This window comes from Sinocyclocheilus anshuiensis, unplaced genomic scaffold (genome assembly GCF_001515605.1).
Source record: "Sinocyclocheilus anshuiensis isolate Anshui unplaced genomic scaffold, SAMN03320099.WGS_v1.1 scaffold1240, whole genome shotgun sequence".
Classification (NCBI taxonomy): domain Eukaryota; kingdom Metazoa; phylum Chordata; class Actinopteri; order Cypriniformes; family Cyprinidae; genus Sinocyclocheilus; species Sinocyclocheilus anshuiensis.
In genome coordinates this window covers 1,377,892-1,395,570 of record NW_015542555.1, presented here as the reverse complement: position 1 = coordinate 1,395,570, position 17,679 = coordinate 1,377,892, and the positions used below count along the sequence as shown (strand labels likewise).

The following is a 17,679-nucleotide window of genomic DNA, read 5'->3' as shown; positions in this document are numbered from 1 at the left end:
GTTGATCAAAAGTGACAGTAAACACATTTTTTATGTTACAGAAGATTTCTATTTCAAATAAATGCTGTTCTTCTTAACTTTCTATTCATCAAAGAACCTTGTGTCACAGTTTCCATAAAAATATTAAGCAGCATAATGGTTTTCAACATTGATAATGATAAGAAATGTTTCTTGAAATCAGCAAATCAGCATATTATTCTGAAGGATCATGTGATACTGAAGACTGGAGTAATGATGCAGAAAATTCAGCTTTGCATCACAGGAATAAATTACATTTTAAAACATATTCAAATATAAAATAGTTATTTTAAATTGTAATAATATTTCACAATATTACAGTATACTGTAATATTGTGAAATATTATTACAATTCAAATATAAAATAGTTATTTTAAATTGTAATAATATTTCACAATATTACAGTATACTGTATTTTTGATCAAACAAATGCAGCCTTGGTGAGCATAAAGAGACAACCCCAAACCTTTGACCAGTAATGTAGACTGTGTCAAAAAATCCCTCTATATCATCATTTCTATACTCTTTTGCAAAATATTGAAGAACAAAATAAGTATGCGACACACAGCTATAATAAAATAACACTGGTAATAATGATGCAAACAGCTAAATGTGTACTTCCTTCCTCTCAAAGCTGCTGCCATTTTATTATTCCCCCCCCCCCCTAAAATTCCACATTTCTAACAATTATGCATACAAAAAACATGAACAGTAGCTGGAACCTTACAATTATAGTAATTCAACTATGTAAACAAACTTTTGTGTCTTCAGAATCTGACGAATGTGAACAAGAGCAGGAGCAGTTATGTTTTCAATAAGCATAATACCTTTGTTAGGTTTGGATGTTGCAAAGTTGAACCACCATCCACATTTCTACATCATACACCTTTTAATATTTATCAGCTCTCGATGTTTTGAAGATCATATCAGATTTATCAGATCTTCATTAATGTGATTTTCTGATAACATGAAACTTTCTAACCAACAGCTTCCTGTTGCACACGACGAAATCTCAGCTATGCCCGATTCCATCCAGCATGAAGTTTAAGATCAAGTTAAATCAGATATTCCTCCCCCATTCTGAAAACTCTGACAGATTCTGGAGTTTTGTAAGGTGTCAGTACACCTCCCTGTGTCTAAGCTGAGATAATGAGGATGTGGACAGAAACTTTCCCTGCTGCAGTGACACCCAATGAGCCATCGAATCTCACCGGGGCAGAGTCCTCTGGGATGGCTGTTACATTTCAGTACAATCTGAAATCTGTGGTCCACTTCCTGTGCTGATGGCTGCATACAGTACATCCTGAGAGGAAACAGTCCAACGATTATCTGGTGGCATTAAAAGCTTTGTTAATCACGCTGCTCTAGTTTTGAAATAAACATGAACGTCTGGCCCAGATGTAAATAAATGCGGTGTTTTTCCTCATCACTTATCTTCTGCTGTGACAACTGTCACAAACTGTAGCAGTGCAGCACGTGGATGTGACAGCTGTGTCATGAGATCCTGATTGATAAAGTCAGATGTACAGTCTTTAAGCAGCAGCTCTGTTGGGAGGGCATGAATATTGATTGTATTGATTAATCTGTCCTCTATGTGTGGTTTGAATAGCTACATTACTACAAAGTCTTTAAGTGAAGTTTAACTTGATTATTGTGTTTTTTATGTTTGAGGGGAGGGGGATTATGTAAAATAAACACGTAAAAACACTGAGCCATCTTCACTAATTAATGGTGTACAGTAATGTGGTATTTGTCTCACAAAGTCAGCCTTTTAAAGAATAATGCATCTAAAAGGTAAGCACTGCTATATTAACACTTTTCAATTATATTTTGGAAGGTAGAGATCATTTATATTGGGGTAAATTGCCATGTGTAATTTCTGTTAACCAACATTTTTGCATTTTCATAAATATATATTAATTGTTTTACTGTTTCAATTTAATACTGTTCAAATATATTTACTTATTAATGAACAACAAATATGTTTACTGTATATTGAAAATATGCCGAATAATATATTGTGTTAATATATTACAATATATTAAATAAGGAATTGCTGCTTTTCATACACTGAACAAGAAAAACAAAAGTGTTGTTTATAATTTTGTTCAGTGTATATTGAAAAATATGTGACAATATATTTACTTGTATATACTCGTAATGTATGTGATTTTATATTGAATCATATTGAATATATATTGTACTATATACATATCAAATATTGTGGTATGTATGTATTAACATTGAAAATGAGTAAACTGAGAAGACCATACGCTTTAAAGCAGCACTATGTAACTTTTGGCGCTCTATCGGTTAATAAACAGAACTGCACACATCCCGCGGAAGAACATTCCAACCGGAGCTACTTCTCTAAGTTTACGTCTCTGGCGATTCACGCAGGTATGTGTTACTCCGCAGCGGTGACGACCCGACAAGGCTACAATAGTCCAAATATAAGCACTTATTATAAGTGTACCGTAGTGATTCGGAATAAGACAAAAACGCGGTTTGGAAGATGAATTCATGATGTACTCGCTCATTATATACATTTTGCAAATTTTGAACACGGAAAAAGTGACATAGTGCTGCGTTAAACATGCTTTATATATATCAAATAATATCTAATACTAATAAAGTAATCTTCCACAACGTATCTGTAATTAAAATGTATTATATGCTTACATTTTATAGCTTATATAATGGCTTTTAGCAATATTTAATTACATAAAATCATATAGCAGCATATAGTATATATTTATGAAAAATAGAAGTGCCCGAAATTAGCTTTTTAGTAAGCAGTGATATATGGATTTGATTGTATTTTAATATAATAATCATAATTTTCGATTACAATTTTATAATTGCAAAACAAAACTTAATTACAATGAATGTAGGCTATTATTATTAATTATAATTAATTATAAAGTAATAATTATAAAATAACGATTATTGTTGTTGTTTTTGTTATTACGTTAATTATAATAGTAATATATATATATTTAAAAAATCTTCGAATAATATTGCTTGTTCTTGTTAAAAGGAGAGCCTCAATACGATACAATGTCTGCTGTTTCCACATTTAAAAGTCAGTACGCATTTATGCAGGTTTCATTAGCTTCGCTCCAACCCTATAGTTTACTGTCTGTCTGAGTTACCCACATGTTTACACAGAAGCAGCGTTCTTGTCAAGTTGCACGGGCTTCTTTTTGTCTGACTGGTCTCGCTGACAGTGCCATCACCGTGATTGGTCAACTGCCACGTCAATCAAAATGTACGCGATTGGTATAAATTAGTCTCTCCGCTCCGCCTTCACTCCGCGTTCGGAACACTTCCGCTAAGCCACCATGCCCTGCGGAAGTTGAATTGTTACAGTCGGACACTGTGGAAACAGTGGAGTGGTCGCGCAAAGGTGGCGATTTAAGAGTCGTAAACACACTGTAGGCGCCTAGGACTGGGCGGAGAGAGGGTTTAAATAGTTCATAATCACCACAGACCCACGGAAACAGTGAGGGAAGGGTTTCAAACAGCGCCTTAAACCCCCGTCAGGTCCCGTGTGTGTGGGCGCAGCGAGGCGGGAGGAGATGGAGCCCTCGCCGGCTAAGGGTAAAGCGCAGGGTCGCCTTCTGTTGTCCACCAGCCTGGACGCCAAAGATGAGCTGGAGGAGGTAGGGATCGACGCATTCCCATCGGCCGTCAACATACGTGTCAGCGCGTTCTTCACAGCACACATTTGCGAAGAAAACATGGGGGAAACTAAGTACAATAACAAAAGGACGAGCAGAATGGAGAAGCTGACACTATCAGACTTGTAGAACAGGGCTGGTAGTTGCAGGGATGGCTTTTGTAGTCTTTTATTATCTTCTTTGTTGATTCAAATATAAATGAAGGAGTTGAGGCAGCGGTGTAAACATGATGTGTGCTGAACATACAATGATGTTATCATGTCATACATGTACTAATGACAGCTGATGGTGTCAGTGACTCTCCATCTGCTGGGGAAGGTATTACAAATTGATGCAGTCATGCCTTTAATTGAGATTAGACTATGCATGAACTATTGTTGGGATCTGTAGAGTTATTTTGTTGTTTGGTGTTTTTGGCATGGCATTCATGCATGCATTCATATTGCTCTGTACTCACCGGTTAGTGTGTGTGTGTGTGTGTGTGTGTGTGTGTGTGTGTGTGTGTGTGTGTGTGTGTGTGTGTGTTTCAGCGCCTGGAGAGGTGTGTGAGCATCACCACATCTATAACCAATGTACTGTCGGAGCGGGAAGCCAATGATGCTCTCACTGCTCATGTGAGTGTTTATCAGTTACACTTACTTATGATAACACATCAGAATTCACAAATCATGAAAACCTGGGCATAGAACGGAACTTTAAAACATAGAATGGAATTTTAAAGTTGTGATTTTTCAGGCCTGGAAAAGTAGTGTAAATTAGTTAAATGCTAAAAAGACTTTAATGTAGAATTAACTTTTTTCTAGATTAGCTCTGTTTGAAAATGTTTAATCACCTATATTGTTATTTTTGAGTGCTTGTGTAGACAACACCATGTCCACAAAACTTTAAGATATCTGTTGACTCTTATTGTGGAAGTTTGTATGCTAAATATGATAATTTAAATCTATTACTTGGCATAGACATTGCTGTGATTTTTAAATGTATTTTAAAATCAGATTTTTTTTCTGCCAGTTATCAATCAGCTGTAAATGAATAAAAATTCACTGGTCGAAAAGTGCGGGAACCCTGTTATCCTACACATGTAATTCATGTGAAACAGAAATTGGGCACTTCTTTGCTATTCATAATGTGGAGGTCCATCCTTTTATACTTTAGGAAATGTAAGCAGTAATACTGTATGCTTCGCTGTATTGGGAATATAGTTGTGGCAGAAAGGTTTTGTTTTGGCACATACTGGAAATTCTCTTCAACTACTTTAGCTGTGACAGTCAAAATTATTTTATAAAACAGATACTAGAGCATAAAGTCTCTATGCTCACCAAGGCTGTATTTGTTTGATCAAAAATTTCGTAAAAACAGCAATATTGTAAAATATTTTTACAGTTTAAAATAACTCTTTTTCTATTTGAATACATTTTTAAATGTAATTTATTTTTGTGATCAAAGCTGAATTTTCAGCATCATTACTCCAGTCTTCAGTGTCACATGATCCTTCAGAAATCATGCTGATTTGCTGCTCAAGAAACATTTTTTTATCAGACAGAAGAACAGCATGACATTTAGCCAAGGCCTTCTGGCTGCTGGTTAATGCATGTTGAATTGTGGTGCATAGGTGAGGTACATCGGATCAAATCTGGCTTGCAACTTGTAATGTCCTGATCCAACTCCCCTGTCTCCTCTTTAACATTTCATTCATGACTGGCTTGAAATTTGAGATCGATAAAAGTGGCTAAAAGGTCTAAAATAAAATTCAAAAACAATTTGATGATGATGTTTAATGGGAATGTGTGTGTGTTCAGGTGTGTAAGGGTCCACCGCAGCATGAGGAGGTGTGTCTGGGTCTTTTCATGCTTCTGCTCACAGAGCCCCCACAAGCACAGAGGGTATGTTGATGCTTCGTACATGAGATCTTATTCACATACATACATGCATACCACAGAAAGCTCTTCTACTTGCACTGTTCTCCCAGAATCCCACCATTAACATTGTAGTGTGTCCTGCAGTGCTACAGAGACCTGACGTTGGTGAATCGGGACGGTATGAATGTGGTGCTCATCAAAATCAACCAGATCCTTATGGAGAAGTTCCTCAAGCTTCAGGACGTGTGCCGTACACAGGTGGGCTCCAGTCTGATGTCATTTAACAACACTGAATTTAACAGTAACACACTGGTGACGTCTCGTCTTATGTGTGTGTGGGCAGCTGGTGTGGTTGGTCAGAGAGCTGGTGAAGAGCGGAGTCATTGGAGCAGATGGGGTTCTCATGACGCTCATGAAACAGATCGCTGGTGCGTTCACACACCGATGCAAATCATGCTACATTGACAGTGTATCATGTGTCTAACTTGCGTCAATCTGCAGGGGGAGACATCTCCAGCAAGAACCTGTGGTTGGCTGAGAACGTGTTGGAGATCTTAGTGGAGCAGAGGTGAGAAGTTTTGAGTCGAACAGCATGCAATGTGACTGTTGCACTGTGGGTGATAACTACGTCCATGCAAATAGGCCAGCTTCGTGAATGTGTTTGTGTGATGGACAGAGAGTGGGTGCTGAAAAGCGGGATGTTGGTGGCCATGTCTGTGTACACGTACCTGAGGCTCATAGTGGACCATGGGACGCCAAACCTGCTGCCTTTCAGACAGAAAGAGGTGGACTTCTGCATCGGTCTGCTCAGAGAGAGGGTGAGTACTGGAAAGTGTTCAGTTCTGGACACAGTGTTTCTTTTTTTTGTGCATTTTTTAGTTACATGAAGTGCAAGGCTAAAGTATTTTGGGGGAATTTGTGCTTGTGTCTGTCTGTGTTAATCATTTAAGCCTATAACGCCTACTGTATCATATTTGATATGCAACTTGCAACATGATCAAAACTTCTGAAAAACCTGTTGTACACAATCTACTGCATGCCTTCTGTCGTCTGAATGATAGTTGAAACTTCACATCTTTTTGCTGTGAAATCTTTAGTAATTTATATGAAGTAAATGTAAGAAACACTACTATATTTCTATTATATAATCTGTTTCAAGATGAACATTTACTGGACTGAAGCAACTTAAATTTACTTGATTATCCATACAATGTTAATTTGTTCATCTCTCAATCATCATTGTATTGCATTGCCTTAATATGTTTTGACCCCCCACAATAAAAACTACAGAGCTAAGACATATTATTGGGGGATATAGAGTGACAACTAATAGGATTTTATGTCAGTCTGTTATACTGTTATTAAGATCTCATTGATTTACATTAAAAGCTATCAGAATTTCATCTTACTTTTGGCCATATAAATATCAGCAACAGCACCAAATTGCATGAGGTGTTTTTATTTCTCCATTTCACTGTCGTACTGTATGAGCCATAAAAGCCTGATGTACTATTTATGATACAAAACACATGCAGACTTTTCTTTTGTCTAAAAGTTCTTCATACATGTCTAAATGCACAGTTTCTTAAATTGTTTTTGCTTTACAGGCTTAAAAACTTGCCAAAATTTGCATCGCAGGATGTGCCTCGTGGAGTTGATTTTTTTTAAATTGTGTAGATGGGATGTGGTTATCTCACATGCTCTTACACACATGATGCAAAACTTTTAAATCTGGATCACAACTTTTCTTAATACCATTATCTGCATAAAAAGCACAAAAAAAAGGCAAGGAATGAAAAGAAAGATAAATACTTTTTATTCAGAGCGACCCACCATGGACTCATTTCAAGGGCGCTGGAGCCGGCAGAGGTGAAATGTCTTGCTCAAGGGCACTAAAGCAGGATTGTGATGTCTGTATCTGGGTCAGCACTTCCCAAGAGAGCACTTGGGATTTAACTTGTGACTTGGGCTTGAACCAGCTGTGATTAAATTAGGCTGCCAGCAATTATTCAACAGATTTATAGACACCATGAAATCGAAATTGACTATACGTACCTTATGTGAATGTTCCTGGTCTTTTAGTGCACTGGAGCTTCAACTAACAGTGATTTTGATAATCAAATAATGGTCATATGGCATGTAGGTAAACAAATTAAATATTTATATCTATAATAAACACTGCTGTTCAAAAGTTTAGGGTCAGTAAGATTTTTTTAATGCCCAACGAGGCTGTATTTATTTTTTCAAAAATACATTAACAGCAATTTTGTGAAATATTATTACCATTTAAAATAACTGCTTTCTATTTGAATATATTTTAAAATATGTGACCCTTGACCACAAAACCAGTCTTAAGTCGCTGGGGTATATTTGTAGCAATAGCCAAAAATACATTGTATGGGTCAAAATGATTGATTTTTCTTTTATGCCAAAACTCATTAGGATATTAAGTAAAGATCATGTTCCATAAAGATATTTTGTAAATTTCCTACTGTAAATATATCAAAACTTAATTTTTGATTAGTAATATGCATTGCTAAGAACTTTATTTGGACAAATTTAAAAGCGATTTTCTCAATATTTTGATTTTTTTTGCACCCTCAGATTCCAGATTTTCAAATAGTTGTATCTTGACCAAATATTGTCCTATCCTAACAAACCATACATCAATGGAAAGCTTATTTAATTGACCCTTATGACTGGTTTTGTGGTCCAGGGTCACATATACTTTATTCCCGTGATGCAAAGCTGAATTTTTAGCATCATTACTCCAGTCGTCAGTGTCACATGATCCTTCAGCAATCATTGTAATATGCTGACTTGCAGCTCAAGAAATGTTTCTAATTATTATCAACATAAAAATAAAAAAAACTGCTTAATATTTTTGTGGAAATCATGATACATTTTTACTAGATTCTTTGACTAATAGAAAGTTCAAAAGAACAGTATTTATTTGAAATACCCTGTTTCCATCCACTCAAATTCTAATGCATAAAACTGTTTTTCTCAGTATTTGATTACACATTACAGATGTTATTGCTGTTGTTACTGTTTCATCTTTTCTTGCCATTCAGTGGAGTTTCATGTTTTTAAATTGCTGTGTCTGTGTTTGAACAGTTCATGGAGTGTTTTATCATGGGGAGGGATCTGGTCAGACTCTTACAGAATGTGGCTCGTATTCCTGAGTTGGAGTTGCTGTGGAGAGACCTGCTGCACAATCCTCAGACCCTTAGCCCACAGTTCACTGGTGTGTGGGAGGGAATCTCTACAGTAATGCACATAAATAGTATGCACAGTCAAATTTGTGTGTGTTATTAAATTGGTCTGTCTTGTCCCGTCCTGCTGCAGGTATATTGCAGCTCCTCACCTCCAGAACCTCACGCAAGTTTCTGGCCTGTCGACTCACCCCTGACATGGAGACCAAGCTGCTGTTCATGACCTCACGGGTAAATACACTCAAACACTGACACCTGACACTGAAACCACAATACGTTTATGACTTGAAAGGCAAACACTCTTGCTCTTCCTGTCTGCAGGTTCGGTTCGGCCAGCAGAAGCGCTATCAGGACTGGTTTCAGCGGCAGTATCTGTCCACCGCTGACAGCCAATCGCTGCGCTGTGACCTCATTCGTTACATATGCGGTGTGGTACATCCATCCAATGAAGTGCTGAGTTCTGACATTCTGCCGCGCTGGGCGATCATTGGATGGCTCCTGACTACCTGCACGGTAAGTAAATACTAAAAACCTTCGACTTGTACAATTTGTCTAGATGTCGTTTTGGATTCCATATCAATCTGTCTCTCTCTCTGCAGTCTAATGTTGCTGCATCTAATGCCAAACTGGCCTTGTTCTACGACTGGCTGTTCTTCAACCCCGAGAAAGACAGCATCATGAACATCGGTAAGAGAGGCAGGAAGCCATTATTGTGCCATTTAGATTTGACTTTGCAAACAGACATGTACAAACCACATGCTTTGCCTTCACCCAGTCACTGATGCTCTGCTTTTATCTTCCTTTGATATCTCTCTCTTTCTGTTTCTCTCTTTCGGACTCTTGTTTTTTCAGAGCCAGCTATTTTGGTGATGCATCACTCCATGAAACCACATCCTGCTATAACAGCCACACTACTGGACTTCATGTGTCGGGTGAGAAACTCTTTCTCAGTTCTTATTGTATCTAAGAGCTTGTTAATGTCATACACAGTAGTGTGAGTAATGGCCACAAAAATAGAATTTACACAATTTAAAACATCAAATCAAAATGCACCCAATTACGTGTATTATGGTGCAAAATTCATCTATACATATTATTCTAAATAATTTTTTTTTTTCAAAGTATCATGACTTTCCATTTGAAATAACAGTAACACTTTACAATAAGATCTTTGCACTTTGCATTATCTAACATTAACTAACAATGAACATTACATTCGTTACAGTATTTTCTTAATCTTTGTTAACATTAATTAATAAAAATACAACTGTTGTTAGGTCATGTTAGCTCAAGTCCATAACATTATTATAACATTAATGCAACTTTAGGTATTTTGAAATTAACACAAAGTCATTAACTAAGATTGATACATGCTTTAGAAGTAATTGTCAAATCTTATTGACAAAGACATATTAAAAGATCATCAATAGTCTTGTTGACTTAAAAAATAATTTTGTTTTCAATAAAAATACAACGGTTTGTATTACTTTGTTTTAACTAAATCAATGCGTGGTTAATCAGTGCGAACAAATGGAAGCTTATTGTAAAGTGTTACTGGTTTTTTTTTTTGTCACTTTATTTTCAGTTCCAATTCTTGCCATTTACAAACCATTAACTACGACTTTTGCCTCATTGAACTACTAATTTGCTGCTTATTAATAGGTATTATTAATATTGGGTAGGATTAGGGATGTAGATTTCTCAGTGAGTATTTTATTTCACGTGCACATTGCACATTACACATTACAGATGTTATTGCTGTTGTTACTGTTTCATCTTTTCTTGCCATTCAGTGGAGTTTCATGTTTTTAAATTGCTGTGTCTGTGTTTGAACAGTTCATGGAGTGTTTTATCATGGGGAGGGATCTGGTCAGACTCTTACAGAATGTGGCTCGTATTCCTGAGTTGGAGTTGCTGTGGAGAGACCTGCTGCACAATCCTCAGACCCTTAGCCCACAGTTCACTGGTGTGTGGGAGGGAATCTCTACAGTAATGCACATAAATAGTATGCACAGTCAAATTTGTGTGTGTTATTAAATTGGTCTGTCTTGTCCCGTCCTGCTGCAGGTATATTGCAGCTCCTCACCTCCAGAACCTCACGCAAGTTTCTGGCCTGTCGACTCACCCCTGACATGGAGACCAAGCTGCTGTTCATGACCTCACGGGTAAATACACTCAAACACTGACACCTGACACTGAAACCACAATACGTTTATGACTTGAAAGGCAAACACTCTTGCTCTTCCTGTCTGCAGGTTCGGTTCGGCCAGCAGAAGCGCTATCAGGACTGGTTTCAGCGGCAGTATCTGTCCACAGCTGAAAGCCAATCGCTGCGCTGTGACCTCATTCGTTACATATGCGGTGTGGTACATCCATCCAATGAAGTGCTGAGTTCTGACATTCTGCCGCGCTGGGCGATCATTGGATGGCTCCTGACTACCTGCACGGTAAGTAAATACTAAAAACCTTCGACTTGTACAATTTGTCTAGATGTCGTTTTGGATTCCATATCAATCTGTCTCTCTCTCTGCAGTCTAATGTTGCTGCATCTAATGCCAAACTGGCCTTGTTCTACGACTGGCTGTTCTTCAACCCCGAGAAAGACAGCATCATGAACATCGGTAAGAGAGGCAGGAAGCCATTATTGTGCCATTTAGATTTGACTTTGCAAACAGACATGTACAAACCACATGCTTTGCCTTCACCCAGTCACTGATGCTCTGCTTTTATCTTCCTTTGATATCTCTCTCTTTCTGTTTCTCTCTTTCGGACTCTTGTTTTTTCAGAGCCAGCTATTTTGGTGATGCATCACTCCATGAAACCACATCCTGCTATAACAGCCACACTACTGGACTTCATGTGTCGGGTGAGAAACTCTTTCTCAGTTCTTATTGTATCTAAGAGCTTGTTAATGTCATACACAGTAGTGTGAGTAATGGCCACAAAAATAGAATTTACACAATTTAAAACATCAAATCAAAATGCACCCAATTACGTGTATTATGGTGCAAAATTCATCTATACATATTATTCTAAATAATTTTTTTTTTCAAAGTATCATGACTTTCCATTTGAAATAACAGTAACACTTTACAATAAGATCTTTGCACTTTGCATTATCTAACATTAACTAACAATGAACATTACATTCGTTACAGTATTTTCTTAATCTTTGTTAACATTAATTAATAAAAATACAACTGTTGTTAGGTCATGTTAGCTCAAGTCCATAACATTATTATAACATTAATGCAACTTTAGGTATTTTGAAATTAACACAAAGTCATTAACTAAGATTGATACATGCTTTAGAAGTAATTGTCAAATCTTATTGACAAAGACATATTAAAAGATCATCAATAGTCTTGTTGACTTAAAAAATAATTTTGTTTTCAATAAAAATACAACGGTTTGTATTACTTTGTTTTAACTAAATCAATGCGTGGTTAATCAGTGCGAACAAATGGAAGCTTATTGTAAAGTGTTACTGGTTTTTTTTTTTGTCACTTTATTTTCAGTTCCAATTCTTGCCATTTACAAACCATTAACTACGACTTTTGCCTCATTGAACTACTAATTTGCTGCTTATTAATAGGTATTATTAATATTGGGTAGGATTAGGGATGTAGAATATGGTCATGCAGAATATGTATGCTTACTCCTGCTTTATAAGTACTAATAAACAGCCAATATGTTAATAATAGGCATGCTAATAAGCAACTAGTTAATAGTGAGAATTGGTTCCTATACTAAAGTGTTACCTTTTTTGCTGATGCAGCCAAAACCATGTGTGTGGGGGAAAATGATAAGAGGAATTTACAGAGGAAGTTCTGTGTGTTGTGAATTCCAGCCTTTCAGATCTTGGGCTAACCTGCTATTTTATTCCACTTCAGATCATCCCAAACTTTTTCCCTCCTCTTGAGGGTCAAGTGCGGCAGGGTGTCTTCAGCGCTCTAAACTTCATCATGGAGAAGAGAGTTCTGGCGTGAGTTTATCATACACACACTAGGCTTGCCGCGATAGACAGTGCTGGAGGAAAAGAGGGAACGCCCCGCCCCCGCGGTGATACCGGTATTATCACACGTCGAATAACCGGTGGGAAAATTTCCTCACCGTCACAACCCTAACACACACACACACACACAGTCATTAGCATGTGCTCGCCTCATACAGATACTTCATCAAGAATGCCACCAATGTGTCTCTGCTGGTTTAGAGATGCTTTCAATATAATGATCCCTACTATTGCTCTCGCTCTTTCAGTCACCTAGCACCTCTGTTTGACAACCCTAAACTGGACCGTGAGCTGCGCTCTATGCTGCGAGAACGCTTCCCAGAGTTCTGCAATTCCCCCTCGCCGCCCACTGAAGGTCAGAGCTCCACACCACTGATTCATTGCCAGTCATGTCAAAAACAAAAGCTCCTAAACTATTTAGTCCACCAGAAATATTATACAAACAACATAGTATGATTTGGTATGTGCTAAACTGGCATATTAATCTTGATAGACCTCTTTTGCTAGGAAGAGGGATTTGTGAGCGTTTTTTGTGTAGCTCAGGATAAATGACAGTGAATGTAATGCTATAACGTGCAAATTTAAGTCTTACTACTCAGTTATCTACTTTCCCATCTCATCAGTGAAATAAATGCTTTAGCAGAAATATGAAGTGTGTGTATAGTGGTCCTCAACATTTCTGACTGTTTGTCAAGGACTATATTTGAAGGCCCTCAGAGATATTTCTGGTGCTTTGCTGTAATGACAAAGCTGCTCTGTTTCAAACTGTTTTACAGAAAATGTAAAATTAAACTAAGTGAAGCTAAAATAATTAAATATTATTCATTATGTATCTATTCATCTATTAATATTATATTAATATTTAATTGATACAATGAAATAAAAGAATTCAAATTATTAATTTCTCTAGTTCCAGAATTTGGTCTTTTGGAGTTTACACTTTCATATTACCAATGAATTTACAACTTATCTAGTCATTTGTGATTACGGAGACATTTTTTTTAATACTGTAACAGCAATTTTTAAGCAATAAAATATTTTAGAGCTTGACATTACTAGTAATATTTATATTCATTATAAAAATGTCATTGACATTAATATTTTATTACTTTCTGTAACTTTTCCAGGTTGAGAAATCGTACTTATAAAATTCCATATCCTGTTTTTGTTTTGTTTTTTAAGACTGAAAGAAATTCTGGTTCCTAAATTAAAATTAAGAAGGACACCTGGTTGAGATCCACTAGTGTAGTTTGAAATCAAAATATTAAAATTAAGATCCAGCAAGGATTATAACCTTACAAGTTACAATCTCAAAAGTCAGTGGAATGAAATTCTGCTTGAGTTATGGCATGTTTTATGTTGACATTTTCTTCCTGTACTTTTTGTAGTAAAAATGGAGGAATCTGTTCCCTTGGAAATGGACAATCATGTGCTTGATAAGGAGGATGGTTCCTATGACAACACAGATGCTACCTTCAGTGACGATGAGGAAGAATTGAACAACAAGGGTAAGATGCTTGCCGTAATGGCAGATACACTTTAGCTCAGAACTTCAGATCAACCAATTACGGCTCGGCTTCACAGCATTGGAGTGGAGCGCATGTTCTCTTCTTTAGTATTCAATCATGACAGAATCTAGATCAGTGGCTCTGGCTCAAAATGATGCCCATGACCCACTTCTGTTCATCAGTGCATCATGATATGAACCCTTGTTTATCCCAAGGTAAAAAACGAGAGTTCAGGTTTCATCAGCTTAAGGAAACCTACATCGACGAGCCTGCTGACATCACACCTTTTGTGGACCAATTGGACGAGGCACTTAAAGAGAGGGTTCTGCAGCTGCAGAAAGGGAGGTGAGACACATGATTAATAACATGTATTACAGTTATAATAAGATCTCAATTGCATGAGTCTCAATTTGTGCGGTTCTTTCTCTCTCAGTGACACAGAAACGCATTGTGAGGTCATGCAGGAAATTGTGGATCTTATTTTAGAGGTGAGCTTTGCTCAGGGTGAAACTTTCGATCGGAGCTTTAAATACGGCTGATGATACACAGTTTTTTTTTTTTTATTTGTCCTCTTTCAGGAGGATTTTGACTCTGAGCAGATGTCCACTCTAGCTTCCTGTCTGGCTGAACTGTTTAAGAGTCACTTCAGAGGAGATGTGTTGCCTGAGGAGATCACAGAAGAGTATGTTTCCCTCTCTTTCTCGACTTCCTGTCGGGTCGGTTTGCACATTATTTAGTGGTTAGCGTTAGATATGTCTTTGGTTCCAGCCTGCGTTGTGTCCAGATTGCCCTCCATATGTTCCTGTCACTATTGTTCATTTTTCTTAATGAAGAGGCTAATGGGATGCTGTGTGTTTGCAGGTCACTGGAGGAGTCTGTGTGTAAGCCGGTGTGTCTGATCTTCAGGAACTTGTGTCAGATGCAGGAGGACAACAGCGGCTTCTCTGTCCTGCTGGACCTGCTCGCCGAGCTCTACCAGAAACAGCCGAAAATCGGTTATCATCTGCTCTACTACCTCAAAGCTAGGTAGGGGCAAACAGTCCAAATAATATCATCCAAGTGATGAGCAACAAGATATATCGCCAATCGGGCGGTTTCTATTTTAAGGCCATGACACACCAAGCTGATAGTCTGCCAGTGTCGGGCCGTAGTTGAGCACTAGACTGACCCCATCGAGGGCTTTTTGGCCATGGAGATGATCGCTTCACGTGCCGCTTGAACTGAGGCACTGCACGACACATTAAAGAGCCCCAAAACGGTATTTATTGTTTGAATTTCTTAAAAAAATGACAAAATTTGAAAGCTGAGACTTTGTTTCATAGCAGAAGTAACCTGCTCTGTCTTGTCTGTCGGCGCATTGTCAGTTTCCTCTTTGCTCCGCGATGTATTTTTCACTGAGTGAGAACATAATGTGTGGCGCAAGAGTGGAATGACATGCAGGCACAGAGTAGAGGTCTTCTCAGGTCCTAAAATCTGTACCAGACAGTCCTGCTGACTGATTTGGTCACTTCTCTATTACTTTCATTTATTTATTTATTTACATATTTATTATTACTTTATATTATTGCCTGCCTGCTGGAGTTATTTGTGAGTTTGTCTTTCAGTTGTGACCTGTGGATTGGAAAAATAAACGTGATAGCTCAATAAAAATGAAATTAATAGCCCAATAAATCATTGAATCACTAGTCTTGTCTGCATCGCTATTCACCTCATCTCCAGCAAAGGTCTTCAGCACATAAAAAGAAAAGCCCTGCATCAACACACAGTGTAATGAAGCGAGTGGCTTTTCCTGATGGATCTCATATCTATAAGATGGATTTCTGTGTACGAGATTATTGGGTCCATTTGGAAAAAGCACAATTATTTTAAATTACCTGAGGCCACTAATACTGAACCCAACCCGTGTCCGGGGCACTCTTCGACATTTTGGACCCAAAGCCTTTAGGGACGAACCTCGGGTTTTCACATCCAAGTAGACCTGTGAAAACCTTAAATACAGAGCATATATTTAATGAAATCCCACCCTGTGCAATTTGATATCACACTAAGCCATAAGTCCCTTTTTTCTTTCGATTACTCATGCAGCACTACTCTGAGCGCTCAGTGTTTTCATAGTAGACCGTTTTGTGCGTCTTTGCAGCAAAGCAGCAGCGGGGAAGATGAGCCTGTACGAGTCGTTTGCTCAGGCCACGGCTCTGGGAGACCTGCACACCTGCTTGATGATGGACATGAAGGCCTGTCAGGAGGATGATGTGAGGCTCCTATGCTACCTAACCCCCTCCATCTATTCAGAGGTAACCTCTCACACTCCAACACCATGTGCCTGCAACAGAGGCTTTCACAGCCTTGTTTGACTTTTTCTGTGTCTGTGCTGTACAGTTCCCAGATGAGACCTTGCGTAGTGGAGAGCTCCTCAACATGATCGTGGCTGTCATTGATTCGGCACAGGTTTCAAATATACACATTTAAATGGAAAGTTGTCCCAAACATGTACTCACCTTCGTGTCATTCCAATCCCATACGACTTTGATTCGCCTTTGAAAGACAAATGAGGAATTTTTAATGAAACTTTTGAAAGATTTCTGTCCCTTCATAGAAAACCAAAACTTCAGATGCTTCAGAAAGTTCATAAAGACAAATGATTTTGTTTGTAAAGGTGATCAGATTTAATTTAGGCTAGCAAGTAGGATGTGACATGAGGGTGAGTGATGAAAAACATCCTATTTTTGGCTGAACTTCCCTTTAACACTGATTACAGTTAGATAATTTTTTCTTCAAATCTCTTTTAACCTCTTACTCTTGTTTTAACCTCACAGCTTCAGGAGCTGCTGTGTCACGTGATGACGGGTAACCTGGTGATGTTCCGTAAAGACTCAGTCCTCAACATCCTCAGTAAGTTTACAGCAGTTTTCAAGCTCTCATGGTTCACCATCTTGACCCCACATGTCTCTGTTCAAATTGCATAGTTACACCTAACAAACCAAACACCAAGTTTGAAAATTAATTGGGGCTTAAGGCAAAAATGCCCCCCAGATTCAAGGTAAAGGTGGAAAAAATGCCTTTGGGTAACTAAATCTGTTACAGGCATTACAGTGTTCTTTGCTCACTTTCTGTATATAATCAATATAATTTCCAGATTGAATAACTTTTTTTATGCTACTAAAATATGAAGTCTTGATTTTTATACATAAAAAGCAATAAACTAATTCATAAATGTTCTTAGCTTGTTTCGTCTGTGTAGTTATAATGAACACATTTAACTACAATAAATATTGATTTTTAAAGGGGTCATCGGATACGACACGCACTTTTACAAGTTGTTTGAACTGAAATGTGTGTTGGCAGTGTGTGTACACAACCACCCTATAATGATAAAGATCC

The 17,679-nt window shown here is 37.7% G+C and overlaps 1 protein-coding gene across 2 annotated transcripts in view; it reads left to right on the top strand.

Moving 5' to 3' along the window:
* The first annotated feature begins 3,345 nt into the window (after nt 1–3,345).
* The window catches only part of ints3 (integrator complex subunit 3), a 17,914-nt gene continuing 3,580 nt past the window's right edge, over nt 3,346–17,679 (top strand). The window contains exons 1-22 of one of the 2 annotated variants that reach the window (XM_016494055.1): nt 3,346–3,683; nt 4,232–4,315; nt 5,501–5,584; nt 5,705–5,818; nt 5,904–5,988; nt 6,062–6,128; nt 6,237–6,378; nt 8,678–8,807; nt 8,909–9,006; nt 11,031–11,222; nt 11,309–11,396; nt 11,562–11,641; nt 12,669–12,760; nt 13,039–13,145; nt 14,179–14,298; nt 14,514–14,643; nt 14,732–14,786; nt 14,877–14,980; nt 15,160–15,324; nt 16,439–16,592; nt 16,678–16,746; nt 17,115–17,190. In XM_016494055.1, the coding sequence (XP_016349541.1) occupies nt 3,600–3,683; nt 4,232–4,315; nt 5,501–5,584; nt 5,705–5,818; nt 5,904–5,988; nt 6,062–6,128; nt 6,237–6,378; nt 8,678–8,807; nt 8,909–9,006; nt 11,031–11,222; nt 11,309–11,396; nt 11,562–11,641; nt 12,669–12,760; nt 13,039–13,145; nt 14,179–14,298; nt 14,514–14,643; nt 14,732–14,786; nt 14,877–14,980; nt 15,160–15,324; nt 16,439–16,592; nt 16,678–16,746; nt 17,115–17,190 (2,320 nt within the window). In that variant the 5' untranslated portion in view covers nt 3,346–3,599. Of the gene's footprint in view, nt 3,684–4,231; nt 4,316–5,500; nt 5,585–5,704; nt 5,819–5,903; nt 5,989–6,061; nt 6,129–6,236; nt 6,379–8,677; nt 8,808–8,908; nt 9,007–9,096; nt 9,289–9,374; nt 9,463–9,627; nt 9,708–11,030; nt 11,223–11,308; nt 11,397–11,561; nt 11,642–12,668; nt 12,761–13,038; nt 13,146–14,178; nt 14,299–14,513; nt 14,644–14,731; nt 14,787–14,876; nt 14,981–15,159; nt 15,325–16,438; nt 16,593–16,677; nt 16,747–17,114; nt 17,191–17,679 lie in introns of both variants that reach the window. The other variant, XM_016494054.1, reaches the window with a different exon arrangement.